Source organism: Balaenoptera ricei, chromosome 6 (assembly GCF_028023285.1).
Source record: "Balaenoptera ricei isolate mBalRic1 chromosome 6, mBalRic1.hap2, whole genome shotgun sequence".
In the NCBI taxonomy this organism is placed as follows: Eukaryota; Metazoa; Chordata; class Mammalia; order Artiodactyla; family Balaenopteridae; genus Balaenoptera; species Balaenoptera ricei.
In genome coordinates, this window is record NC_082644.1 from 110,500,581 (window position 1) to 110,523,569 (window position 22,989).

General features: G+C 56.7%; 1 protein-coding gene across 2 annotated transcripts; it reads right to left on the bottom strand.

Annotated features, from left to right (window-relative positions):
• LHX6 (LIM homeobox 6) lies at positions 1–22,989 on the bottom strand. 2 transcript variants are annotated; one of them, XM_059926559.1, is made up of 10 exons: positions 22,842–22,989; positions 21,616–21,687; positions 21,042–21,224; positions 20,565–20,686; positions 11,494–11,714; positions 9,236–9,336; positions 8,914–9,009; positions 8,522–8,696; positions 4,630–4,733; positions 568–665 (listed from the first exon to the last, which is right to left on the bottom strand). In XM_059926559.1, the coding sequence occupies exons 1-10, from the start codon at positions 22,923–22,925 to the stop codon at positions 645–647; spliced, it is 1,179 nt and encodes a 392-aa protein (XP_059782542.1). In that variant the 5' UTR covers positions 22,926–22,989; the 3' UTR covers positions 568–644. The 2 variants fall into 2 exon arrangements, with proteins under 2 accessions (XP_059782543.1, XP_059782542.1); XM_059926560.1 differs by lacking the exon at positions 4,630–4,733 and having other exon boundaries at positions 1–665.

Here is a 22,989-nt window from a genome sequence, read left to right on the forward strand (position 1 = left end):
TTCCCCCTGCCTCTTGGTCTGGGCAGGCCTCCATCTCTGCCCTATTGGGCCTCTCAGGGTTGGTCAGTGTCTCTTCTCTCTCTGAATTAACTTGACATAACCAGACAGATGGAAATGATAAAATTAGAACATAGCTTTCCTTTGGGGACATCCCACAAACACTGTAGAGTTTTCCAAACAAAAGCAACAGAGTGGATAACATTGGGGGTTGTCGGCTATTCAGAATTCAGAGATGGTTCCAAGGAAGTAGTAAATAAAGGCCAATATGGGAGGAAAGAAAACCTGTAAATTGGAAGGCTGTTGGCGTCGTGCGATTCAATTCGGCCTTTTGCTATTGTAATCAGCTTAAGTTGAAGACGACTCCTGTCTAAATGGGAAACACAGGCTGTTGTTTTCACCCTGGCTCCAAATTTCAGGGAGCTCTGCCTTCAGGGAGGAGGGCTCCGCGGTGCTCCTGGCGGGTTCTGGTTCTCGGCAGGAGAGGGGAAGGCCAGGCCCAGGGGCCCAGCTGGTGGTGGGCAGGATGGCGGATGAGGGGTGGAGGCAGAGCGGGTGGATCCCTGGCAGCGGCTCGGACTCCGGGTTTCAGCGGCTGAGGGGCAGCTGCGGGGCGCCCACGCTCAGATGCGGAAGTGCCGGCAGCGTTAGTACTGAAAAAGGATGACCTGCAAGAGGAGGGCGTGGGAGGGGGCTGAGCCAGGGCCTGCCCCGCGTGGTAGCCCCCCAGAAGTCCTCGAAGGCATAGAGAAGGAGGGGGGCCCAGGGCCCACATCTAGGTGCAAATCCTGGCTCAGACACTTACTTGCTGCGGGGCCCTGGGCAACTCACTCCCCCTCTCTGAGCCTGTTTCCTCATCTGTAAAATGGGGATGACAACACCTCTCTCTCAGAATGGGGAGGATCTGGTGAAATGCGAGAGCAGCAGCAAGTGTCTCCCGGGCACGGTGCCCGGCACTGGGTACAGTGCACACTTGCACGATTTCACAGAAGCCTCACCTCAGCCCCACGAGGGTGTCCCACCATCATCTCCTCTTTACAGGGGAGGCCACTGAGGCCGGGGAGGTGAAAATCCGTGAGCCCGCCATCACACAGCCAGGAAGAGGTGGACCCAGCGCTGCAACCCAGGCCTGGGCTCTAGAACAAGCTCCCTTCGTTAGACCCACTGCCTCTTCCTCTCCAGGCCACCCTGACAGTTACCATCGGTGCCTACCAAGCACCAGGCAACAGGCCAAGCCCTTCATGCAGCCAAGCACCTCGACAGGCAGGTGGCTCCGACACGCCGGGTGCCTGACACACAGTGGGTGCGTTCCCAGGTCTCAGAGTGAACAGGTGGCTGAGCTGGGGTCCGGTCGGCCTGACTCCAGGGCCCCCTCACACGGCCTCGCCCACTCACCCCACCTTGGGCCGTGCTCTCCTCTGGTCTCTGGGATGCCTGCCTGACTTTGGACTCTTCTGAACAGAAGCTCTCTCAAGAGGGAAGACTCTGAAGGACCCTTCCCCTCCATAAGCCTCAGTCTCTCCATCTGATCGATGACGGCCGGGCCCTGATTTCTAAGAGCCTTCCAAGCTCTGAACTGTGGGATCTGGGCCCATGACCGGGAATAAACGTGGTCCTGGAAGCTCACAGGCAGGTGTGGCCAAATGATGATGTGGTGGAGGCAGAGGGTGCTACCCCAGATGCTCAGAGCACTGTCCTCCCGGCCGGGCCGGCTCTGGTCTTGATGAGTGGGTTCAGGGGGCTGCCCCAGGGGGCCCTGAGTCTCCTCCTCGCTAGGCTGGCTCAGGCCCGGAGGGACTTGGGAGAAAGCCCATGCAGTTCTGCACTGACTGGCCATACACACAGCCCGCCAGGCTGGCAAGATGTGGACAGAAAAGGTCCCTGGCAGCTGGCAGGAAGGTCTGACAGTGAGAGGGGAGAAGGTCATGGAGGAGGAGGAGACATCTTTCTGCAGAGCCGCTGGACATGAAGTTGGGGATATGGCCCAGCAAGAGAAAAACTCTGGCTCAGCAGCCAAACCCAGGGGCCAGAAACCTTCCACCACCAAAGCTGCCAGACCCCAGACCGGCTCATCCTGCAGCCTGAACCAGACATAACCACAGGCTTAGCTGAGAAACCAGGAGACAAGGGCTCGCCTCCAAGAGCTGAGCCCAGCCCTAATCCGTTGCCAGGCTCCCCTCTACCCTCCAGATAATGCCCAGGCCCCTTGCTTGAAGGTGCAGGACCTTCATTATGTGACCCCCTGTCAGCTCCCCCACCGCACCCAAGGCCTCAGCGACACTAAACCCCCCACCATCCCTCAAATCCAGGTCCGTCCAAGCCTCCTGGCCTCGGCACGGGCTCCTCGTGTCCCCTGCTTCTTCCCGAGAGTTGGCCACTCCCTCTTCTGAATCCTCGAAGGCCATGTGCATGCCTCACCTCAACTGCCCTGTCGAGCTGGGAAGTGGCTGCCTGCCTCCTGCTCTAAGCCACTCACTCCCCGAGGACAGGGACCACGCCAGCTCGCCTCCGCAGTCCCGGTGCTGGGTCTGACAGGACGAATGCTCTCCCACAGGACGGGGCCGGCTCCGAGGCAGGCAGTCCTAGGATGGAGGCCAGCTGTACCCACGCTCACTGTGTGACCCTGGGCAAGCCGCTGCTCTGGCTGAGACCCAGTTTCTGCACTTATGAAATGGTGTCAACCATAGTCATCCTCCCAGGGAGACAGTGAAGGGCGAGGTCAGAGACAGCGCTGTGTAAACTGTAAAGTGCGGCACAGAAGGAGGTCACTACTGAACCAGGCGGACTTCAGAGTCTGACAGACTTGCTGCATCCCCGGACAAGTCGTGTCACCTCTCTGAGCCTCTGTCTCCTCATCTTTACCATGAGGACGCCATCCTCATATCCACAGGGTGATTGGGTAGCATCAGACAACACGTGTAAAGTGCTTCAACCAAAAGCAGCCCTTCCTGTATGACAATCTCGGAGGGGACGTTCCTGGGGCGTGCTCACCCGCCACTGGGGTCTGCGGGATTTGGGGCTGAATATGTGCTACCATTTACTTATAAACCTACTGGTCCTACTGGGCTGTCCGTACCTCCGCACCATCTACTTTCCCCACAGTACCCAGCACAGAGCCCAGCACAGAGCCTAGCACACAGTAGGTGTTTAATTAGGAGGCAGAGTAAGAGGGGCTGTCCTGGAGGAGTAGTCCCACGCCTGTCTGCCTGCCAAAATCACTGGGGCTGGGTATTACACCCGCAGATCCCGGGGTCCCATCCCAGAATTCCCCACCAGCTCTCTAGGGGCGAGGCTGGGGAATCTGCATCTCTACAAGCTGCCCAGATGACGCTGAGGCACATGAAGACTGCACTCAGCTCGAAGGCCTGGCCCCGTCTCCCTGGCCCAGCGCACCCAGTGACTCCCGGGGCTCCCTGCCTCTCCGAGGACTGCCATAGTGATGCTTCTAAAAGAGGCCTCCAGGGCCCACCACGGTCCACGCTCCTTCACCTGGCAGCCCGAGGCCCCCGCCTCTCACTCTTCTTCCTCCCAAGCCTGTGAGCCAGCAGCACTGAATTGCTCTGGGTTGCCTGAGAGCCGTGGCGGCTCATGCCTTCCCGGCTGAACTCTGAGGTTCAGACGTGCCTGCATCCAGGAAGCCTTCCTGTGTCTCTCCCGAGCTGCGCCCCACCCCCCAGCTCCCTTGGCCTCTGCATCGCAGTTTGATCACCCTTTGTTGTAACTGTTGGCCTCCTTGAGGGCAGGGACTATGCCTTCCTCATCTCTGTGCTCCTGGCAACTGACTCGGGGCTCGTGGGCACAGTCAGTACATAGTGAATGTAGGCTGAATAAATGAGTAAGTGAACGAATCAAGGCACAAGTTCTCGCTCAGGCTCTGTGACCTTGAGCCACCTGGGCCTCAATTTCCCCGTTTCTAAAATGAGAGGGTGTCTGAGAGCAGTGGCTCTCAAGGCTCGCTGGGAGGTGTCTGGGAGCTGAGCGGGAGGTGAGGGCCCTACTCACTCTGCAGTTTCACCCAGAGCAGCTCCACCCCCTTTCATCTGCATCTTGTGTTATGGAAAAGAGTAAACAAACGGGTTCCCAGGCTTAAAAACAAAGCTTTCAAGCCACTAAGCCACTAGACTGGGCGATGTCCAAGCACCCTTCTGGGTGTCCAGTCCTAATGCTTGAGACAACCAGAGATCGGGTTCCACAAAGGAGGCCTTACCAGTTGACCACGGTCACTGGCTGGCCTGCTGTCCCCGGGCCCCACCAGCTTGGGATATTCACTCCCAACAGACAGGAATACAAAGGAGGAAGTAGGAGAAACCCGTGAGATGGTGGGAGGTGGGGTGGTGTGTGATATAAGCCCTCCTCGGGACCGCAAAGTTTGAGCAAAGTAACTAAATCCAGAAATCTGAAAAAGAGAAGGCCAGCCACGGGCGGCGCACTGCGAGGAGGCTGGCCGTGCGCACTGAACACACTGGCGCCTGCTTGAGGGACTACCTCGGGGGCACAGTGGGGGCCTGAGTGTGCTGGGCAGAGGGGCTGCCACAAAGTGGCATGCTGCCTGCTCAGCGATGAGAATCCTGCCAGAAAGCCATTCCTGGCAAGGTGGCTCTGACCCACCCGACCCAACCCGGCTCCGTTTACCTTCTCACCCCGGTTGGAGAGTGGCCCATCCATATCGGCTTTGAGGTGGACGGGGGGCGCGGTGTAAGGCAGCCGGCAGTGCACCTGCCCACACTGTACCTGACCTGTGGACGAGAGGATGCCTTGGAGCCCATCCCCCAGCCTCCATGCAGGATCCCACCAGCCCCAGGCCCGGTAGGCTGGAGCCCTGGGGCCAGTTTCACCTCTGCCACTTACCAGCTGGGTGGTCCTGGGCAAAATTTCAATAGGGTACCGTTTTTCTACGTGAAAGTCTTTACGAGCTATAAAGTGCTACACGGTAACTGTCTAGCTCACTGATAAATAAACACTCATAAATAAGTATGTACATGCACCCCTATGTTCACAGCAGCACTATTCACAATAGCCAAGACATGGAGACAACCTAAATGTCCATCGACAGATGAATGGGTAAAGAAGATGTGGTACATATATACAATGGAATACTACTCAGCCATAAAAAAGAACGAAATAATGCCATTTGCAGCAACATGGATGGGCCTAGAGATTATCATAATAAGTAAGGTAAATCAGACAGAGAAAGACAAATACCATATAATACACTTATATGTGGAATCTAAAATATGACACAAATGAACTTTTGTGCAACAGAAACACATTCACAGACATTGAGAACAGACTTGGGGTTGCCAGGGGGGGCTGGGTGGGAGAGAGGTGGAGTGAGAATTTGGGGTTAGCAGATGCTAACTATTATATATAGAATGGATAAACAACAAGGTCCTACTGTATAGCACAGGGAACTATATTCAACATTCTCTGACAAAGCATAATGGAAAACAATATAAAAAAAAGAATGTGTGTGTGTGTATATATATATATATATATATATATACACACACACATATATATATGTATATATACATATATACACACATATATATAACCAAATCACTTTGCTGTACAGCAGAAATTAACACAACATTGTAAATCAACATTGAAATTAAAAAAGTAAAAAAAGAAAAAGAAACGAATATGTACAGAACACCTCCTACACGCGAGGCTGTACCCCATCCATTAGAATCCTCCTTGGTGCACTGTACCTTCTTATCTCCCAAGAATCACCAAGGCTTTACCCCCATACCCTAGAGGACTCTGCACTCATATGTCACCTTCTTTATGATGCTCTCCCTGACCATCTATTTACAATTGCAACCCAACACCAACCCTACCCTCCCTGTCCTCCTTCTCAGCTTTATTTTTCCTCTTTAGCACTTACCATCATCTGACTTACTGTATATTTTTATTTTTTATTTGATATTATCTGTCTTTGCCAGCTATAATGCAAGCTCCAATGAGGGCAGGAATTTTTGTCTGTTTTCTAGATTCTAGATCTTTGTGGATTTCCAGGATCTAGAATGAGGCATGGCATCTAATTTGTTGAATGGGTCTCTGTACAACATCTAAAATGGCGGTGGCGGGCGTGGGGGAAGTCCATCCTTATGTCTGACCCAAATCTCTCATGCTTCAGCCTCTTTACCACTACAGTGGAGAAGTCTATGGCCTTGCTCTTCTCTGCACTTCATCCTCTTTGGTCAGAGGGGAAAGAGCTCTGTACAGAGACTTACAATTGATATGTAACTTAGGACAAGTCACTGTTCCTTTCTGAGCCCCAGTTCCCTCGTCTGTAGAATAAGGTGGTTGTATAAGATGGGGGATTCTTAACCTGGGGGGTTTTAGGGGTCCACGAACAGCCTGAGATTACATGGGAAACTGTGTGTGTGTGCATATTTCTGGAATCTGATTCCAAAGCTTTTTATCATATTCCAAGTTCGAAGTCTCCGGGAAACTCAGGAACCTGTGAATTTAGTGAACGGCGAAGAAGACTGCTAGGGGGACCTTCAGTCACGCAGCGAGAGGCAGCAGGTCCAAACACCCTTGATGCCGCCGGCCCTGAGCTGGGTTCGCCTTAAGGGGAAGAGGAAAGGGCACCTCAGCCCCTTCTCTAGGTGTCTAAGACAGTTCTAGACTTGGCCAACAAACTGTGTGGGCAGAGTCCTGGCACAGCTCCGGAGGACATGGCCCGACTCCCCACGAGGCCACCTAGATCCATTACCAACTCCACAGCAAGTGCTGGCTGGTGGCCCAGACTCCTGGTACCTAGAGAGCCCCTGGTCCTTGGCTCCCTTAACAGATGAACTAGATCGTCAGTGGGCTCTCTGCAGCCTGAACATGTCATTGTTTCAAAACGAAAGGGGGAAAAAAGTCCCTCCTACTAAGCAGATGGTTCAGAAATGGAACAGAACAAAGAGACACGGTTTCCAACTGACAGCCTGGCGCGGTGAGCAGGACTCTACACTCCCAGCTCCACCAACCAGAACCACTGCCACCACCACGAGGGCAGCTAGTACTCATCCAGCACTTACTAAATGCTGAGGACGTTAAGTCAATGATCTCATCTGATGCTCGCCACACTGCTTTGAGATAGGTATTCTTTTCGTTTTTTAAAAGAGCTTGGATTCTTACTGTCCTCATTTTTTTACAGATGAGGAAACTGGAATTCAGGGATGCTAAGAAGCTTACCCAATGTCACACAGCTAGTAAGTGACAGGGACGGGATCTGAAGCCCCACAGTCTGACGCTAAAGCCCATATTCGATCATTAAGGAACCTGGCTCCCACTAACTTACTGTGGGCCCTTGGTTTCCTCATCTGTACAATGGGACGGTGATGTTTAGAAACATGTGTTAGGACAGTGCCTGGCACATGGCAGGGACTCAGGACACAGCTGTGCTCTCCCTGACCTCCCTTCTCTTTCCCTTGGAGCCAGAGACGGAGGGTTTGAGTTTGTGGGTATGCTGTCATCACTGCTGTATTTCTGGTCATGCCCAGCTTTGAGGAAACAATCAACAGAAACAACCTCAAAGGGAAAGAAAATCTGTGATAAGCACCCGCTCAACAGCAGATTCACTGAATGTCCATCCCCCAGAAACGCACAAGGCTACTCTCTCTCTCTCCCCCAGGTTCCTGCTCGAAGGTCACTCCACCACAGCCTGCCACCCCCTCTCCACCACAGTGCTCAGTCCCCACTAACATGCCTGCCCTCCATCCTTTAATCGTTTACTCTCTCTCCCCCCTCTCCCATCCTGCAGCGTGAGCCTTGGGAGCACACAGGCTTTGGTCTGTTGTATCCCAGAAGGCACTCAAAAAATATTTACTGAACACATGAGTGGATCCTCGTAACCCTGTGAAGTAGGCATTATTAATGTCCCAGTTTACAGATGAGGAAACTGAGGTTCTAAGAGGTCAGGTGATTTGTCCACAGCCTCACAACCTTGGGTACTCCTGCCACCCTGGCTTTCTTCTGCAACCCCAAACGCACCCATGCCACGCTTTCTGCCTACATTCGGTTCCTCTGCTGCCTGCACCCCTATTTCCCCACTCCTTGCGTCTCACTAATTCCTATCTATCCTTCTGGTCTCAGCCCACTGATAGGCAACATCTCCAGACACTCCCATCCAGCATCTTGACTACAGGAATCACCACAATTAACACCACACGCTCACCTATCTCGTATTGTTCCATGTCGCTCCCACCAGAACCCAGGCTCCCCAGGACAGGACTTTAGCCATCTTGTTCTCTCCCTAGTCCCCGGGGCCTGGCACAGAGTGGATGTTTGGAAAGTATCAATATTTTTTAATGGCTTAATGGCTTGCCTCTACTAAGGGTCCAGCCCCTCTAAGGCAGAGCCGGGGCACTTAACTCCTCTCCACAACCACTAAGTCCGAGAGACTGCGGAACCCTCGTCTGCACGCATGAGGCTCATCAAGGCCTCCCCACGCCTCCGCCGCCCACGAGCTTTCATCTACACCCCCCTCTCCCACAGGCCGGGCGACCGGGCTGTGGCGGTCACTTACTCTCAATGTAGCCGTGCAGGGTGACCATGCGAGCCCGCTCGGGGCTGCTGAACGGGGAGTAGTGGATGTCGTCGGACAGGGCGGAGGCGAGGCGGGACGGCGGCGCCCCGGAGGGCGGCACGGGATGCTGTGGTGTGTGCTTTTTATGACGCGCCCGGCAGTTTTGAAACCACACCTGGAACGACAGCCTCAGCAGCCTCAGCCTCGCGGAAAAGAGCCAGACGCGCCGCCGGGGGACCCCAGGCGGGACTGCCTCGTCGCCAACTGAGGAAGGGCGGCCACGTGCGCCCCGAACCCGCGGCTCCGCAGCCCAACTTCGCGCTCGAGGGCCCACCCCCAAGGTCCCTAGGCCCCGCCCCAGACCCGAAGGCCCCGCCCACCCCCGGCCCCACCTGGATGACCCTTCGGCTGAGGCCCGTCATGTCCGCAAGCTTCTGCAGCGTCTGCGCGTCGGGGTTGTTGTCCTGCGCGAACTGCGCCTGCATAACCTGCCAGGCGCCGCGGGGCGGTGAGGCACGAGCCCGCGGAGGTCGCCAAGGCCCCGGCCCAATCAGAGGCTCCGGCCCGGAGGCCACGCCCCAGACAGCTACAGCCCCTCCCCGCCACCCGCGGGTGGGCAGAGGGGCGGAGTCAGGAGGCCCGTTCAGCCCCGCCCACTCCGAGGCCCGGCCCACGCCCGGCCCACACCCAGCCACTCGCGGCCCGCCGAGGTACCTGCAACTGCTCGGCGGTGAAGGACGTCCGCGCGCGCTTGGCCGGCTTGGGCTGACTGTCCTGTTCCGAGGGCACTGCCCCCTCCAGCGTGAGGCCGTTCCCTGAGGGCGACAGAAGTGGCTGACCACGCGTCCCCATCTCTTCTAGTGGCAGCCTGGAAAGGACGGGGGTGGGGGGAGCTGGTCCCTGGAAGTGTCGGGAGCGGAGTTGGCTGGGAGGGGGGATCCCAGGGTCCTAGTCCCTGAGCTCAGTCTTTGGGGAAGGGGCTTCCACTTCTGAGCGTCTGCTGAGTACCAGACGCTTCTCTTTCGGTGTGCCCTTTATGTCTCACAGCCCTGAGGACGGGCGACATTATCCTCGTGTTACAGCAGAGGAAACTGAGGTTGAGAGAGAAGAAAATCCCAGCTCTGGACCTTTCGACTGGTATTCTGACAGCTGGCTGACTCTAGCGCCCCAAATTGGGCTCCCTCCTTGATAAACTGGGGAAACCAAGGGCTGGTGGAGATGGGAAGCAGGCAGGTTACAGAACTGTAATCCTAATTTTGTAAAAACGGATGGGAGCAAAAATGGTTGGAAGGATATACACCAAAGTGTTAGCAGGAGGGAGTGCAATTATGAAGAATCTTTCAATGTTTCTGCAACTTTTGAAGTTTTTACAACAATCACGTGTCTCATCACCTTATTTCTCTAAGGTTTAACTTTGTTAACTGGAGTATACGTTAGTTATTCTCTTTCCATTTACATTACTTTTATAATCACACTAAATGTATTCCCATTTTAGTTTTTAATACCTCATTTTTCGGAATGCAAAGGTAATACATGCTCCTTGCCAAAACCTCAGAAAATTCAGATAAGCACAAAGAAGAAAATAAAAATCTCCAGGAATTCCACCACTGTTCATAATTTTTTTAATTAGGAAAAACACTAAACAAACACTCCAACATACATACATAGAACGAAATCTGGGAAGACAGACACTAAAATATGAGGGGTGGTGGCATTTGGAGTGGTCTTTATTTTCTTCTTTTTGCTTAACCATCTTTTCTTTATTTTCTATAATGGGCATGTGTGTGTTTAAGATTAAAAAGTAAACCAGTAGCCAAAACTGAGGGCTGGTCAGTAAGGAGTTCTGAGACCATAAGCCTTCAGGTTCCCTGCGTGGTAGGAGTCTGGAGTCAGGCCTGACTGTGAGAGCTGGAGTGTAATTGGCAAGGTTGTGACTAGGGGTAGTCCTGGTTGGTCCAGGTATGGAAGGAGCCTGGAGTCACTCCTGAGCCATGGTGTGGGGGAACCTCTAACTCCTGGGCTTCCATCCCAGCTCCACAACTGACTTGCCCAGTTACTTGCAGGTAACTTCAGAGCACCCCAGCTTCACTTGCTCCCCACCTAGACCCACTCAGCCCTGATCCTGGCTGGAGAAAGTGATGGCTCTGCTGTGGCCATGGCCAAGAACACTCTGGGGACGTCTGACTAGTTCCTCCTCAGAGGCACTGGGGACGGGGCAGACACTTTATGACTCAGCCCCCCATGATCCCGGGAAGACGTGGACCCTGTCCCTGAGCCTGAGTGTCTTGGGAAATCACAGTATCAGAGCCAGAAGAGATTTAGGGATCTTTCTAGTCCAATATCCATCTTGAAACTAGGGAGACTGAGGCCCAGAGAGAAAAGGAAACTTTGTATGTCAGCACAACATGCCAGAAGCAAAACTGAAGCTTGGGTCTCCAGAGTCAAAGGCCTCTCTCCTTACAGTCCAGGATGAAAACCCCACCCCCAAATCTCTGGCCTGTAGCTGCTGCGGTGGGAGTTGGGAGAAGAGGGTCACTTCATCTCTCGCAGACGGGCCCAAGCCTGGTTCCAGGAAACTGGAGGGGATGAGCTTCCAGGCCAACCAGAGCTGTCCAAAGGTGGAGAAGGCTGCCCCATTGTGAGAATCATCTCTAGGGTTCACTGAGTGCCTCTCGGCTTTACAGCACATCGGCTCATCTGTCTTTGAGGTGTCCTACCAACAGCCCCATTTTACAGATTAGGAAACATAATTTGCAAGGACCGGCAGTGACTTCCAACTTTCAAGCAAACGGTGGAGCCAGAAGCGGCCAGGTCCGTGTGCAGCCTCACCCCCATGCTGCCTCCAGGTGATAAAGGGAGCAACTGGCTCTAGAGAAGTGTGGGCAGTCCCTGGGGTGCTGGGGGGGGGGGCTGGTCAGAGAAGGCTGGGGAGCCGAGGGGCGGCCAGTTTCTGGGCGGGGCGGGTTGGGTACCGTTCTCGGCGGCCCTCTTGAGATTCTCAATCATGGTGTCGTAGTGGATGCGGCAGAGCACCTTCTCCTCGACCAGGCCAAACTCCTCGCCCGTGGACAGCTGGCGCTTGCACGAGAAGCAAGCGAAGCAGGCCAGGTGGTAGGCATTGCCGCGTGCCCGCCGGACCCAGTCGCTGGCGTAGATCTGTCGGCCGCACCGTGCGCACTTGGTCCCAAATCGGCTGAAGGACACGGGGTGGGGGGAGGGCAGGGGGAATGGGAGGGGGTGGCGAGGCTCAGACAGGCCATCCAAATCCTAGTGGCCCGGCCGTGCCCAGGTTTCTGAGGGCCTTCACGCATGCATTTCCCTTTGCCTGGATTCACCACCCCCTGCAGCCAAGTCCCACCTAGAAGGCAAGCTGGTAGGTGGTTTTTATTTTCTTCCTGGTGCTTTTCTGAGTTTTCCAAATTTTCTTCAATGATCACTTAACATTTGTATATTGTATTAACCTGCTCATTAAAATATAAGTGTTAGGGAAAATTTAATAGTAGTAATAATACAGGCAGATTTGTGAGCACTTAACCACTTGCCCAGCAAGATTCTAAGTGTTTTATGCTGATCGTCCCAAGTAATCTTCATTTTGCAGATGAGGAAAATGGGGACCAGAAAGGTAAAGTAACTTGCACAAGGTCACACAGCTTGCAAGGATAGAACTTCTAGCCAGTAGGACTCCAGAGATGAATAAACTGTAACCCAGCTGTAGAGAAGCTCAGAGTTTCTTGGAAGCATAGACAGATATGCCCTTACTAGCTTTGTGACCCCGGGCACATTGTTTAACCTCTCTGAGTTCTCATTTTCCTTGCCCTGAGCCGAACTAGGTGAAAACAGCTACGGCTGTTTGTTTAGTGCTTTGTAGTCTATTAAGTATCCAGCTAGTCCCAGACTCTGGAGTCCTGTGTCATTCTAACAAGACAAAAAAGCCCAGATCAAATGCCCCACTCTCCCTTAAGCCTTCCTTGATTCTGCTTCTTCCCCTTCTCCCTCCCCCTTTGTGGTGTGGCTATTTGGGTGTGGCTGCCTCCACCACCAGACTGGGAGCCCCTCCAGGAAGCAGCAGTCTGATTTGCCCTGTCCCAGAAGTCAGCCCAAGGCCTGTCCCCAGACCACCAGGGAAAATTTGTTCTTGAAGTGAATGACTCACTCTGTGACCCGGTCCGGACCCTCTGAGCCTCAGTTTCCTCTGGTGCACACTGTTTCAGGGAATGGTGCTTTCACTTATCCAGCCTCTCAAGCTTAGAAACCTAAATCATACACTCCTCCCTCTCCTCAACCCCTCATCCAACCAATCATCAGGCGCTGTTGGTTCCCTTTCCTAAGTATCTCTGGGACCCACCTCCTCCTCGCCACTGCCACCACTGCCCTCCTAAACCAGGCTCCCACCATGCGCCCCTCACTGCCAGTCTCCACACCCATCCTCCACATAGTGGCTACAGGGAAGTTTCCAGCATGCACACTTTACCCTGTCCGCTGCCCTGCTTAAAATCCTCTGGCGGCTCCACTCTACCCTCAGGATCTGGTCCAAGATCCTTGGGAGTTTACAAAGCTCAGCAGACCACATCCTCTCTGGCTCCTCTCCTCCCTAACCTTCCTCAAGATCCCTCACCCTACACTCAAGCATGAGCCCCAGTCAACTACAATGGAAGGTTGGTCCCAGGTCTTATGGCCCCCTCTGAAGCACCTTCCCACCCCAGGCCTTCGCACAGGCTGTTCCCTCTTCCCACACTCCCCCCACACCCCCAGTCCCACGGCTCCCAGCACCACCTTCTCAGCAATGATCACACCGGTTTGTAAATATCAGGTTTCTTGGCTCTCCCTTCCACCCCTGGCATTCCTGGGAAAGGATCTAGAAGATTTGCCTCTGTGTCCCCAGAGGCACATTTCCACCCAAAAGAGCACTCGGAAATGCCTTTGAGTGCATGGAGGAACCAGCCCAGCAAATGCGCCCTGGTTACAGCCTCGCCTGCCTTGGCAAATGCAAGCAACTGCCGGTTGAATAAACGGTCTCGGGTTGAACTGAGTGCAGCAGAGCGGAGGCCTCTGCCAGCCCCGGCTCTAGATGTACCCCCAGTGCCATGCCGCTCTGTCGGACAAGGAGCCCTAGGGGACCCTGTCGGCGGCGGCGCGGTTCGCTCAGGCAGCGCTGCGCACCTTTGCGGGTTCTGTCAATTGCCCCGCAAACAGAAGTGGTTCCCGACCCCGGAAATTCGGCTTCCCCAGCACAGCCCGCGGTCTCCGTTCCCAATCTCTCAGTAAAAAGGAGAGAAAACCGCTTTGCCCACCCGAGCCTACTCCCGCCGAGGGGCCGACCCCAAATTCCGAGGCCCGGCTCAGGATTGGGAGAATTTCCGGGCCCTGAAGGGAGGAAGCAGGGCCAGCCGGGTGCAGAACCCTCGCTGCGCTCCAGGGTCCTGGGCCGCAACTCCTTCTTTGCATCCCCCTCGCCGCAACCACGTGAAATGGGGACTCTGGCACCCAGTTTGCACACGTGGAATCGGAGGTTCAGGGTGGACAAGTGACTTCGCCAAGACCACACGGAGTGTGGGGCAGGGGTTGAGGTCCCCTCCGAAGTGCAAAAAAACCCCCTAGAACCTGCGAAAGCAGCCGGACGGGAGATGCGTAGAGTTGAATCCGGGTGTATGAACAGGAAAGGGGCCTGGTCTGACCCAGTCGCATCCCCGCTCCGGGCCTTGGGACCTGGAAACTCCAGCGCGCAAGGCCTAGGGCCCCTCAGGCTCCGGTAAGCTGGGAGTGCGTTCCCAGGCAGCTGAAAGAGCTGGGAGGGGAAGGTCCGGGCCCTCAGAGGCAGGCAGGAGCCGTTGTGTCTCCAGCCTGTCGTGTTCCGGGGTCAGTGCGCTGAGCCAGAGTGTAAAATCTCGGATCCTGGCGCTTGGCTCTGCGGGATTCCTCGTTCTCGGCCAAGACGCATCCAAGACTCCCCGCGCATCCCTGATCTTCCCGCTCCACGAACCCCGACGCCCGGGCGCGTTCTGCGCCTACGTTGGCTGCTCACAGTGCCCTCATCCCCTTGCTCTGAGGCGGGAGCCGCTAGCGACCTGTCAGCAACTTTCTCACCCTCCGCGTGTCACCCTAAATGCCAGGAGCTGTCCCCAGCTCTAGGAGCTCCCTGCGCGCAGTGTCTCCGCCCAGTCAACGAAATCATCCTCCCGTTGGATCCTTGGATGGGGTTGGGGGGTCGTTTTGCAGTTTTCGGGCCGCTCCTGAAGCGTGTCCCCCACCCGGGGAAGGGGTCAGTGGCACAAACAAGGGGCACGAGGAGGCTTACAGATCCAGGCTCTGACAAACCGACAGACTCCTTCCCAGGCGGGCTGCGAGGCCCGAGCCGCCGGATTCCGGAAGCAGCGAAATCGGCGGCGGAGACAACGAAACTTCAAGAAAGGGGTGTTCGGGAGCTGCGAAGGGAGCGCCAAAGCGATTAGGGGGCGCGGCCATCGCCCGCTAACCCCAGCCTTGTGCGCGCCCCTCCCTGGGTCCCCGCGCGCGCCACGGGGCAAAGGCTCAAAGCGCAGAGGCGCTTTGAGGATGGAGAGATGTTGGACGGAGGCTGCGCATCCTGGCAACTGCTGAAAGGAGCGGAGTGGGCGACGCGCACCGCCTTGCCCTCTCTCCCCGGAGCAGGGAACGGAGACATCTGGGTGCTAGTGGCTCTGCGGGGGGAGCTGTGCGCCATTGACCAAGTCAGGCTCGCTCTCCCGGCCTACCTCTCCTGCATACCGAGTAAGAGCTCGGAAGTTATTTGTTGGGTGAATGAGCCTCAACGAAAGAGCCCATCGGAATTTCACTGCGACCCCTGCCCATTACTAAGCTACCCCTTTTCTGCATGAGGAAACCGAAGCTCAGAGTGGGAAGGCCAATGTTAATTAAGAAGCTAGTGAGCCAAGGCGCTGACACTCAAACCAGGCTTCACTTGTTTTGCGTTCAGGACGCTCGCTTGAGGGCCTTAGAGAGAGTCTATGAAGCAAACGGGGGGATCAGAGGTGGAGTCCTTCCCATTCCTTCTGCTTCTTCCCTTCCCAGCAAACCATTAGGAGAAGAAGCCAGAAACAACAGAACCAGCAATTAAGAGGTTAAAACGGCCCACTCCTCGGAGGTCCCAGCCCAAGGCCCCTCCCCAACGCCTCTCTCAGCTCCCCCAACATCTGTCCCCCAACAGCTGGCGGCCGCTGGGCTGCTCTCTGCCGCGGTGGGGGGCGGCTTCCCAGCTCTGAGCCTCCCGGGGTACCCTCGCTCCGGGGGAGGGGGTGGGGTTCTCCCGCTGGAGTCCGCGGTCTGAGCTTGGGTTAGGGGCAGAAGGAGGGAAAGAAGGCTGCGGGCTTGCCCTAAGTCTCTCGCGCCAAGCTGGGGACGGGAACAGCAGTAGGCAGCGCCCCTCCCAGGCCCAGTCCAGGGCACTCTCTGAACCCCACCCGCATGAACACAAGGAGAGGCAGTTAACCCTTTACTCCCCACTGCCATGGTCAGGAGGCAAGAGGGCTAGAGACCCTGGTGACCCGATCCTGGCAAAGTTGCTCCCGTCACTGGGACTCTGAGGAGGTCACTTCACTCCAGCCCTAGTACTCCCAGGGCCCACCCACGGAGAGTCACACAGCATAGCAGGTGCTCCCTGTGGGAGCCTTAGGGCCACGGGGGGTGGGGGGAGGTGGTCTTTGCCATTCCATGGGCCCCACCTTGCACAGGGGGGCTGCTGACGTGTCTCAGCTATAGAAGAAGAGTACTGAATATCTAGACACAGGGATGGTGAGTCAGGCAGCCACGGGGCTTATCCCAGTTCTGCCGCTTATTAGCCGTGTGACCTCACCACTCAGGGCCTCAGTTTCCCCTCCTATAATGTAGGGATTATGACAGTAGCCTACTCACAGGGGGGATCTGAGGAGTCAATGACATAAAACAATGAGATGTAAAGGGTTAACACAGTTCCTGGCTTAGAGAAGAGCTCCCTCCGGTCTCCTGACAGCGTCCTCACCCCTGTCTGGTCCCTCTTCCACTCTCTTGCTGGTGGGACCCTGGGCACAGCACTTTCCGCTCTCTCAGGACATCGTCTCCCCCACTCTACAATAGGCAAGACGCTTCAGGAGGCCAGGAGCTGGAAGGGCACTGCAGATCAGTCCATGCCTGCCTTTGGGGGGCAGCAGCCACAGGTTGGTGGGCAGGAGGCAGCTGTCTGGGGTTTTGATTGCTGAGGGCAGTGGAGACACGAATGCCCCAGAAAGGAACACTATTTTCCCCCCAGGACTTTTTTTTTCACTTCTTGGAAGAAAATAAAAAGAAAAAACAGTCTTAAACCAAAAAAGTGAAGAAATTAAAAGCAATACACATTTTCTTGGTGGTAGTTTTTTTTTTTTTTTTTTTTTTTCTGCTAGCACTCAGGGGGTTAGGGGAGGTGGGAATCTGGTTGAAGCCACAAAGGCTGGTGAGGTCCCTCTTTGGATGGCAAATGGAGAAACTGAAGCAGAGAGGTCCAGCGACCTCACTGAGGACACACAGCCAGTGGAAAACCAATCTCTTCCAACAGTGCAAAGCCAGGAGCAGCACTGGACCTCTGGACCACCTCCCCACCCAGGCTCTGCAGCCTCCTGCCCTGATGAGCTTGGAGTGCCTTCCTAACTTCTAGCTTCCTGAGTCCCCAACGCTGCCAGCTCTGTCAAAGAAGATGGAAGAGGGGTCTACAGGCCAGTGTCAAGGAGGGGCAAGATAGGGGATAGAACCGAGAGGAAACTCTTCCCTGGGGAATAAGACCAGAGCCAGAGGACCTCGGAAGCTACCAGTGGCCCCTCCAGGGGGTCGTGGCCACTTCCTCCCTCCCTGCATCCTGTCCAGAGATCTTGGCCTCTCTTTGGGGTGAGTGCTCCAGTCCACTTCCCATCAGACTCTCGACCTTGGGCTTCAGGAAACAGAGGGCTAGAGGATCTGAGCGCTCAGCCCTTCCCTGAGCCCCAGCTCTAGAGAGGGGCTCTGTCTCCCATGCCACCATTCCTGCTCTCTCCAGGAAGGGCTCCTTCACAGCAGCCGCCCAGAGCCTGGGCTGCCACGCCGGGCACTCAGTAGTCCCCGCCTGGCACTCCGCCTGCTTTTTTCTCTCCCTTTCTGTGGGTTTTATTATTTTTGTTACAGGTGGGGCTGCCAGGGATGAGTTATGCCTGCAGGGAGACCTGGCTGGGGGAGAAATGATCAGAAGAGCCACAATTCTTCTCTCATCCCAAGGAATGTGAGCTTTTATTCTCTCCATTTTCTTAACCAAAAATCTGTTTTAGTTTTGCTTTGGGGGCTCTTGTCACTGCTGGAAAAGGATTAGCGCTCGGAACCTGCAGCCCAGAAATGGCCCATCCCCATCCTTGCTCCCCAGACTGCCTGAGGAAATGCCATCAGGGGATTATGCCTGGAATCCTGTCACCAATGGTGACGGTGGTGACACCCATAGCACCTACACTTTAGGGAGCCTCTACTGAGCCTTCCTCCCTTCACTGGCCTCCTTGGCAGCTCAGAGAGACAACCCTGGTAGGAGGACACTGAGGGCAGAAAGATGCAGTGATTTGCCCAAGGGCACACCGTGATCCAGGGTTGGCCTGATGGAGCCTGGTCTCTGTCTCCACAACAGCTGGACATCCCGTTCCCCACCCCACCACAGTGGGAAGGGGGACTCCACAGCCAGTGAAGTGCTGAACAGTGGGATTAGGATCTGAGTTTTGACTAATCCTTGAAGGTCTAGGAAAGCACATCAACCAAGGGGGCTTGGTCCAGCCTGGGCATGAGCTGGGGCTGGAGATGCAGCAAGGACATGTGGCTCACAGGGTGGCAGGTCTGTCCCCACCAGGAGAGCAAGGAGAGGGGGCCAGGCCTGCCTTACTCTAAGGGAAGAGGCCTGCTGGGTTCCCCAGGCCTCAGCCGTGTCCCTGGATAGCTGATGAACCCGAGGAGCCCTGAAAGAGTAGCTGGCTTGTTTTTTTTTTACCAACTGGAGTCAGGCCTACAGCAGGGCGCTGGCTACACAGGGACCCTAACCTCCCTCTCCTGCCCTGGCCAGCTAAGTGTCAGATGGGACAGTGGAGGGAAGACATCACACTCCGGTTACACACCACACAATGATAACCCTGCTCTCACATACACACACACACCACAGCCCACATCCACAAATCCACATTCACCTCACACCGTTGAGCCCCCAGTGCCTGGGTTAAGGCCGTAAGCAGAAATGCCCGCTCAGAGGAGGGCTGTGTGGCGGGTTGGGGAGTGAAGGGATTTCACAATCCTCACCTGCTCACCTCCACATCCCAGTCCAGATGTAAACTTGCTCTGACCACCTTGCACAACACACACACACACACACACACACACACACACGGTCCCAACACTCACACAGCCACACACTCTCTACACTCACACATAAACCAGAAGACAAATGCTTGTTGTAAAGGAACACCTACGCTGTCCACACACCCCTCACCCTGCTCAGTGACACATTCCCCCAGCGCCACTGCACAGATCCGGACAAGACAGACACACAAGCATCCTTGAGCCCCATGAGTCCCAGGCCACCTGGCAGAGCCGCCCCTCCCCGTGCACACCCCAGCGGCACTGCCACTCACAGCCACGCACCAGGAAGAGTCCGTTTTTCTAACCCAGCTTCCTAAGGTTTCCTTAGAGTGCCCCAGCCGCCAGTGCTGCCAGCTTCTTCCTAGATTCAAGGTCCTCTCTTTCCAAGTTCCCAGAGACTCAATGCCGGGGAAGGCGGCGGCATTGCCTTCTACTGCATCCCCTGACTCAGGGGCTCTTTCTGGGGCTGGGGTCTTCCCAGGAAGACTGAAGCCATGACCTCTCCCGAGGCAAGGATGGGAAGGAGGTCGGCGGACTGGGGGGGTGGTGGTTATAGGGGAGTAGCTTTCTCCACTTCCTGAGAAAGCCCTTGGGAACAGGCGTGCGGCCCAGGAACCAATCCCACTCTACTCTCTTTGGACTCTGTAGGCCCTTTGGCCGGGCTTCAGGCCTGCTTCACGCTTCCCGCCGGGACCGGGCCGGCAGCCGCTGCTCCTCTGACCTCGCAGTGACCTCGACCCCGTGACCGGGTCAGGCCCGAGCCGCGCGGTGAGAAGTCAGGCGCAGGCGGCGGAGAAGCGGCGGGAGGACTAGCCGGGCCGCTGTTGAGAGCTGAGCGGCCGGGACGCGGCACCGCGGCACGGAGAGCGCAGCCCAGGGTGATCCTACGCGGGGCCCTGGCTACGGCGCCTGACTCCCCCTTCCTGTCCCTGCGGCCCGAAGTCAGAGCCTAGACCCCAGAGAGGCTGAAGCCGGGGCCCGAAACGACGACGGAGCTGGGACTGGAACAGGCGCCTGGGATGCAGGCAGAACCCCAGACTCGAAACACTATACTCGAGCGATGCCGGGGTCTGAGTTGAGGCGGAGCCGGAGACCGAGGTCGGGAGTTAGATCGATGAGCTTGAATATGGGTTCGGATCCGAGACCGATGCGAGGCTAGTGCTTGGGGCCGGACCAGACTCGAATCCAGCCTCGAAGCCGGCCGGGGTCAAAGCCGAGACCAGAGCCAGGGCAAGAGTCTGGAGCCCAGCTCAGGGTCCTGCCCGGGAGAGACGGCGGCTTGGCTGGAGTAGGAGTAGGGTTGGAACCCAGAGCCGGAGCGCACCGGAGATGCAGCCAGGTCGGCTGGGATACGAGCGGATCGGGGCAAGACGGGGACATCAGAGCTCGACCAACGCGCTGGAGGTCGGAACTTGAGCCTGAGACTCGGGCAGGATCCGAGACCGAGCCAGAGACGCGACCAAACCCGAGTGGGCCACAGCAACCGGAGGCGGATCCCCGGCCCGAACCTGTGCTGGCACCCGCGCTCGGCCTGGAGCTCCTGCTTCGTGGCGCCGAGAGCCGGTGGGCTGGGCCCTCGCGGCGCGCCAGAGCATTCGGGACGCGGGGGCTCCGGAGCCAGAGACAGCGCGTCGCAAAGGCGGCCTCCGCGCGCCGGTGGCCCGCCGGCGGCGACATTGCTGGCCCAGCGGCCGCAGCCTACCTGAAGTAGTCCATCTTGCAGAAGATCTCCTTGTTCTTGATGTAGCAGCTGTTCTGCTGCCTCAGCGACGTGCGACACACGGAGCACTCGAGGCACCGCACGTGCCAGATGAGGTTGTTGACCTGGGGAGGGGGCGGAGATGGGGGGGCGGCTCAGCGCGGGCCTCTTTTCACACCCGGCCCCAGCCTCCCCGGGCCCATTTGCAGACAGATACGCCGGAGCTCTGAAGGTACATGGGACTTCCCCACTTTTCCTCTGTAACACAGACTCAGGGAGGTAGAAATCAACTCTGCCCATTTTTCAGACAGGAACCCGGGAGCGCAGAGAGACGCTACGATTTGCCCGAAGCCACGCAGTCAGGCAGGGATGAGCCACGTTTCGAATTTAGTGGACCTGGCGCCGGCGTCGTTTCCCTGCAGTCCTCTGGGTTGCAACCCACACCCCGCCAACACACGCAACACTCCGCCCCTGTCTCACCTTGAGCAGATATCGGTCCAGGATCTCGAGGCCGCAGCTGGAGCAGATGTTCTTGCCGGCAGACGGCACGGAGGAGGCGGCAGAGGGCGGTGAGCAGACAGATGGCGTGCTGGGCGTACAGGGAGAGGCCCGACCCTCGTCCTTGTCCAGAGGGCCTGCCAGGGCCTCAGCGTCCGACTGAGCCTGCAGTGGGGAAAGAGGGAGAGCCGCGCTCTGAGCTGAGGGCTAAGCCAGGTGCCCAGCGTTGCTGCTGCCTCGGAGACAAATCTGGGGCCTCAGTGAACCAACTAACAACGAAATGCCCCCTAAACGACAAGCCACGGACTACAGGACAGCAATAGAAGGGCCTACTGGAGAGGACAGGACGGCGCCAACTTTTAGCACGCGCTTCCTAGGTGCCAGGAGCGGTCAAAGCTCACATTCCCGGCCAGAAAACCGAGGCTCAGAGAGGGGCGGCGCCCTCCGGGAGTCCCCCAGCGCACGGGCAGCTGCTCGGGGCCGGAAAGCCGGGTCAGCTCCCCAGGGCCCGGCCGCCGGGAGACCGGGGGCCGAAAGCAGGGCCGAACGAACTCACCATGGCGGGCGGCGCGGTCCCTTCAAGGCAGCGGGTGGTCGCTTTGCAGCCGGACCCTGGCTGGGCCATCACCTGGGGGAGGGGGGAGGGAACGCAGGCAGCGGCGGCTGCAGAACCGGCTCCGCGCAGCCTGAGCCCAGCGCCTCCCCGCGCCTGTTATATAAACCGGCGCGGAACAATGAGTCCTAACTTTGTAGTGGGCATTTAAAGCCCTTCCCCACAAAAGCGGTGTCTCTCTAATGAAGCAATTTGAATTTGGATTGGATTTTTTTCCCTCTCTCTCCCCCTCTCCCTGCACTTAACCCGTGGCTCTTGAAGTAATCGCTTAGTTCCCTTGCAATACAAGCCTCTGAGGGGGGAAAAAAACACGCGCACACATACAAACTACCTGCAATTAGAAATTGTCGTGAATGCCCAAGATAAGAGGTAGCCAGAGTGTCAATTCCAACTGTCAATCAGTGAGATCCATCAGGCCGCCCAAAGAATTGCAAATTTGATTTTTTAATGGTAGTAATTAAAAATCGAATTTTTTCTCCCTCCACCCACCCCCTTCCTCGCTCCCTTCTCCTCCTCTCGACACAAAATGCAAAAAGGAGAAAAGAGAGAAAGAAAGAAAATAAAAAAGAGGTGGGGGGTGGGCGCTTGAGGAAAATAAAACCGAGAGCGTTGGGAGCATTAGCCCGTCCGCCCCGCGCGCGCGGCGAAATCGGTGCGGCGATACCGACTCGGATTCAGGCGCCTTTCGCGGGCCAGTCGGAGGGAAACCCAGAGCAAAACAGGGGCTAGATCGGGGCCGAAACGGGACCAAAAAGAGAAAACGGAGGCGTCCAAGAAGAGGAAAAAGCACCCTCCAGCCCCTCGGAGCGCCCGGGACCGGCCCCGCGCCGAGATTCTCAGCCTTGCGCCCGCACAACCCCCGGCGCATTGGCGCTATCAGCGCCTATTCAGACGGACAATACCCGCCTCGCCTCCTCTTGATTCGCCTGTGTCTTTGCTAAATCGCTTTTTGAGAAATTCCTTCAACATTTGCATAATGTGTTCCCGCTTTCCGCGACCCCCCCCTCGCGCTCCTGCATGCTCACACACTCACATACACACACTCCCAAGCGCACCCCAGCACCCCTCCGCTCTGCGGCCGCCCGCCACCCGGCCCGGCCCGATTGGGTCTCGGCCCCTGTCCGACCCCGGCCCGGACGGCTCACCCACTCGCTCTCTCGCTCGCTCACCTGGTCGGTGGCGGGGCCGCCCTCGGCCGGCAACCGGCAGCCCTCGGGCAGCGCCGGGGCGGCGTTCTCATGCTTCCAGTACATGGGCCGGGGAGCCGCGGGCTCGGCGGGCGCGCAGCGCGGAGAGCCGCGCCGAGGGGGGCCACGG

Coding starts and splice junctions, on each gene's coding strand:
- LHX6 (XM_059926559.1), bottom strand. CDS start 22,925: ATGTACTGGAAGCATGAGAACGCCGCCCCGGCGCTGCCCGAGGGCTGC. Junction 9,337..11,493: donor CAAGAGGGCCGCCGAGAACG/GTACCCAACCCG, acceptor TGTCGCCCTCAG/GGAACGGCCTCACGCTGGAG. Junction 8,697..8,913: donor TCAGCCGAAGGGTCATCCAG/GTGGGGCCGGGG, acceptor CTGTCGTTCCAG/GTGTGGTTTCAAAACTGCCG.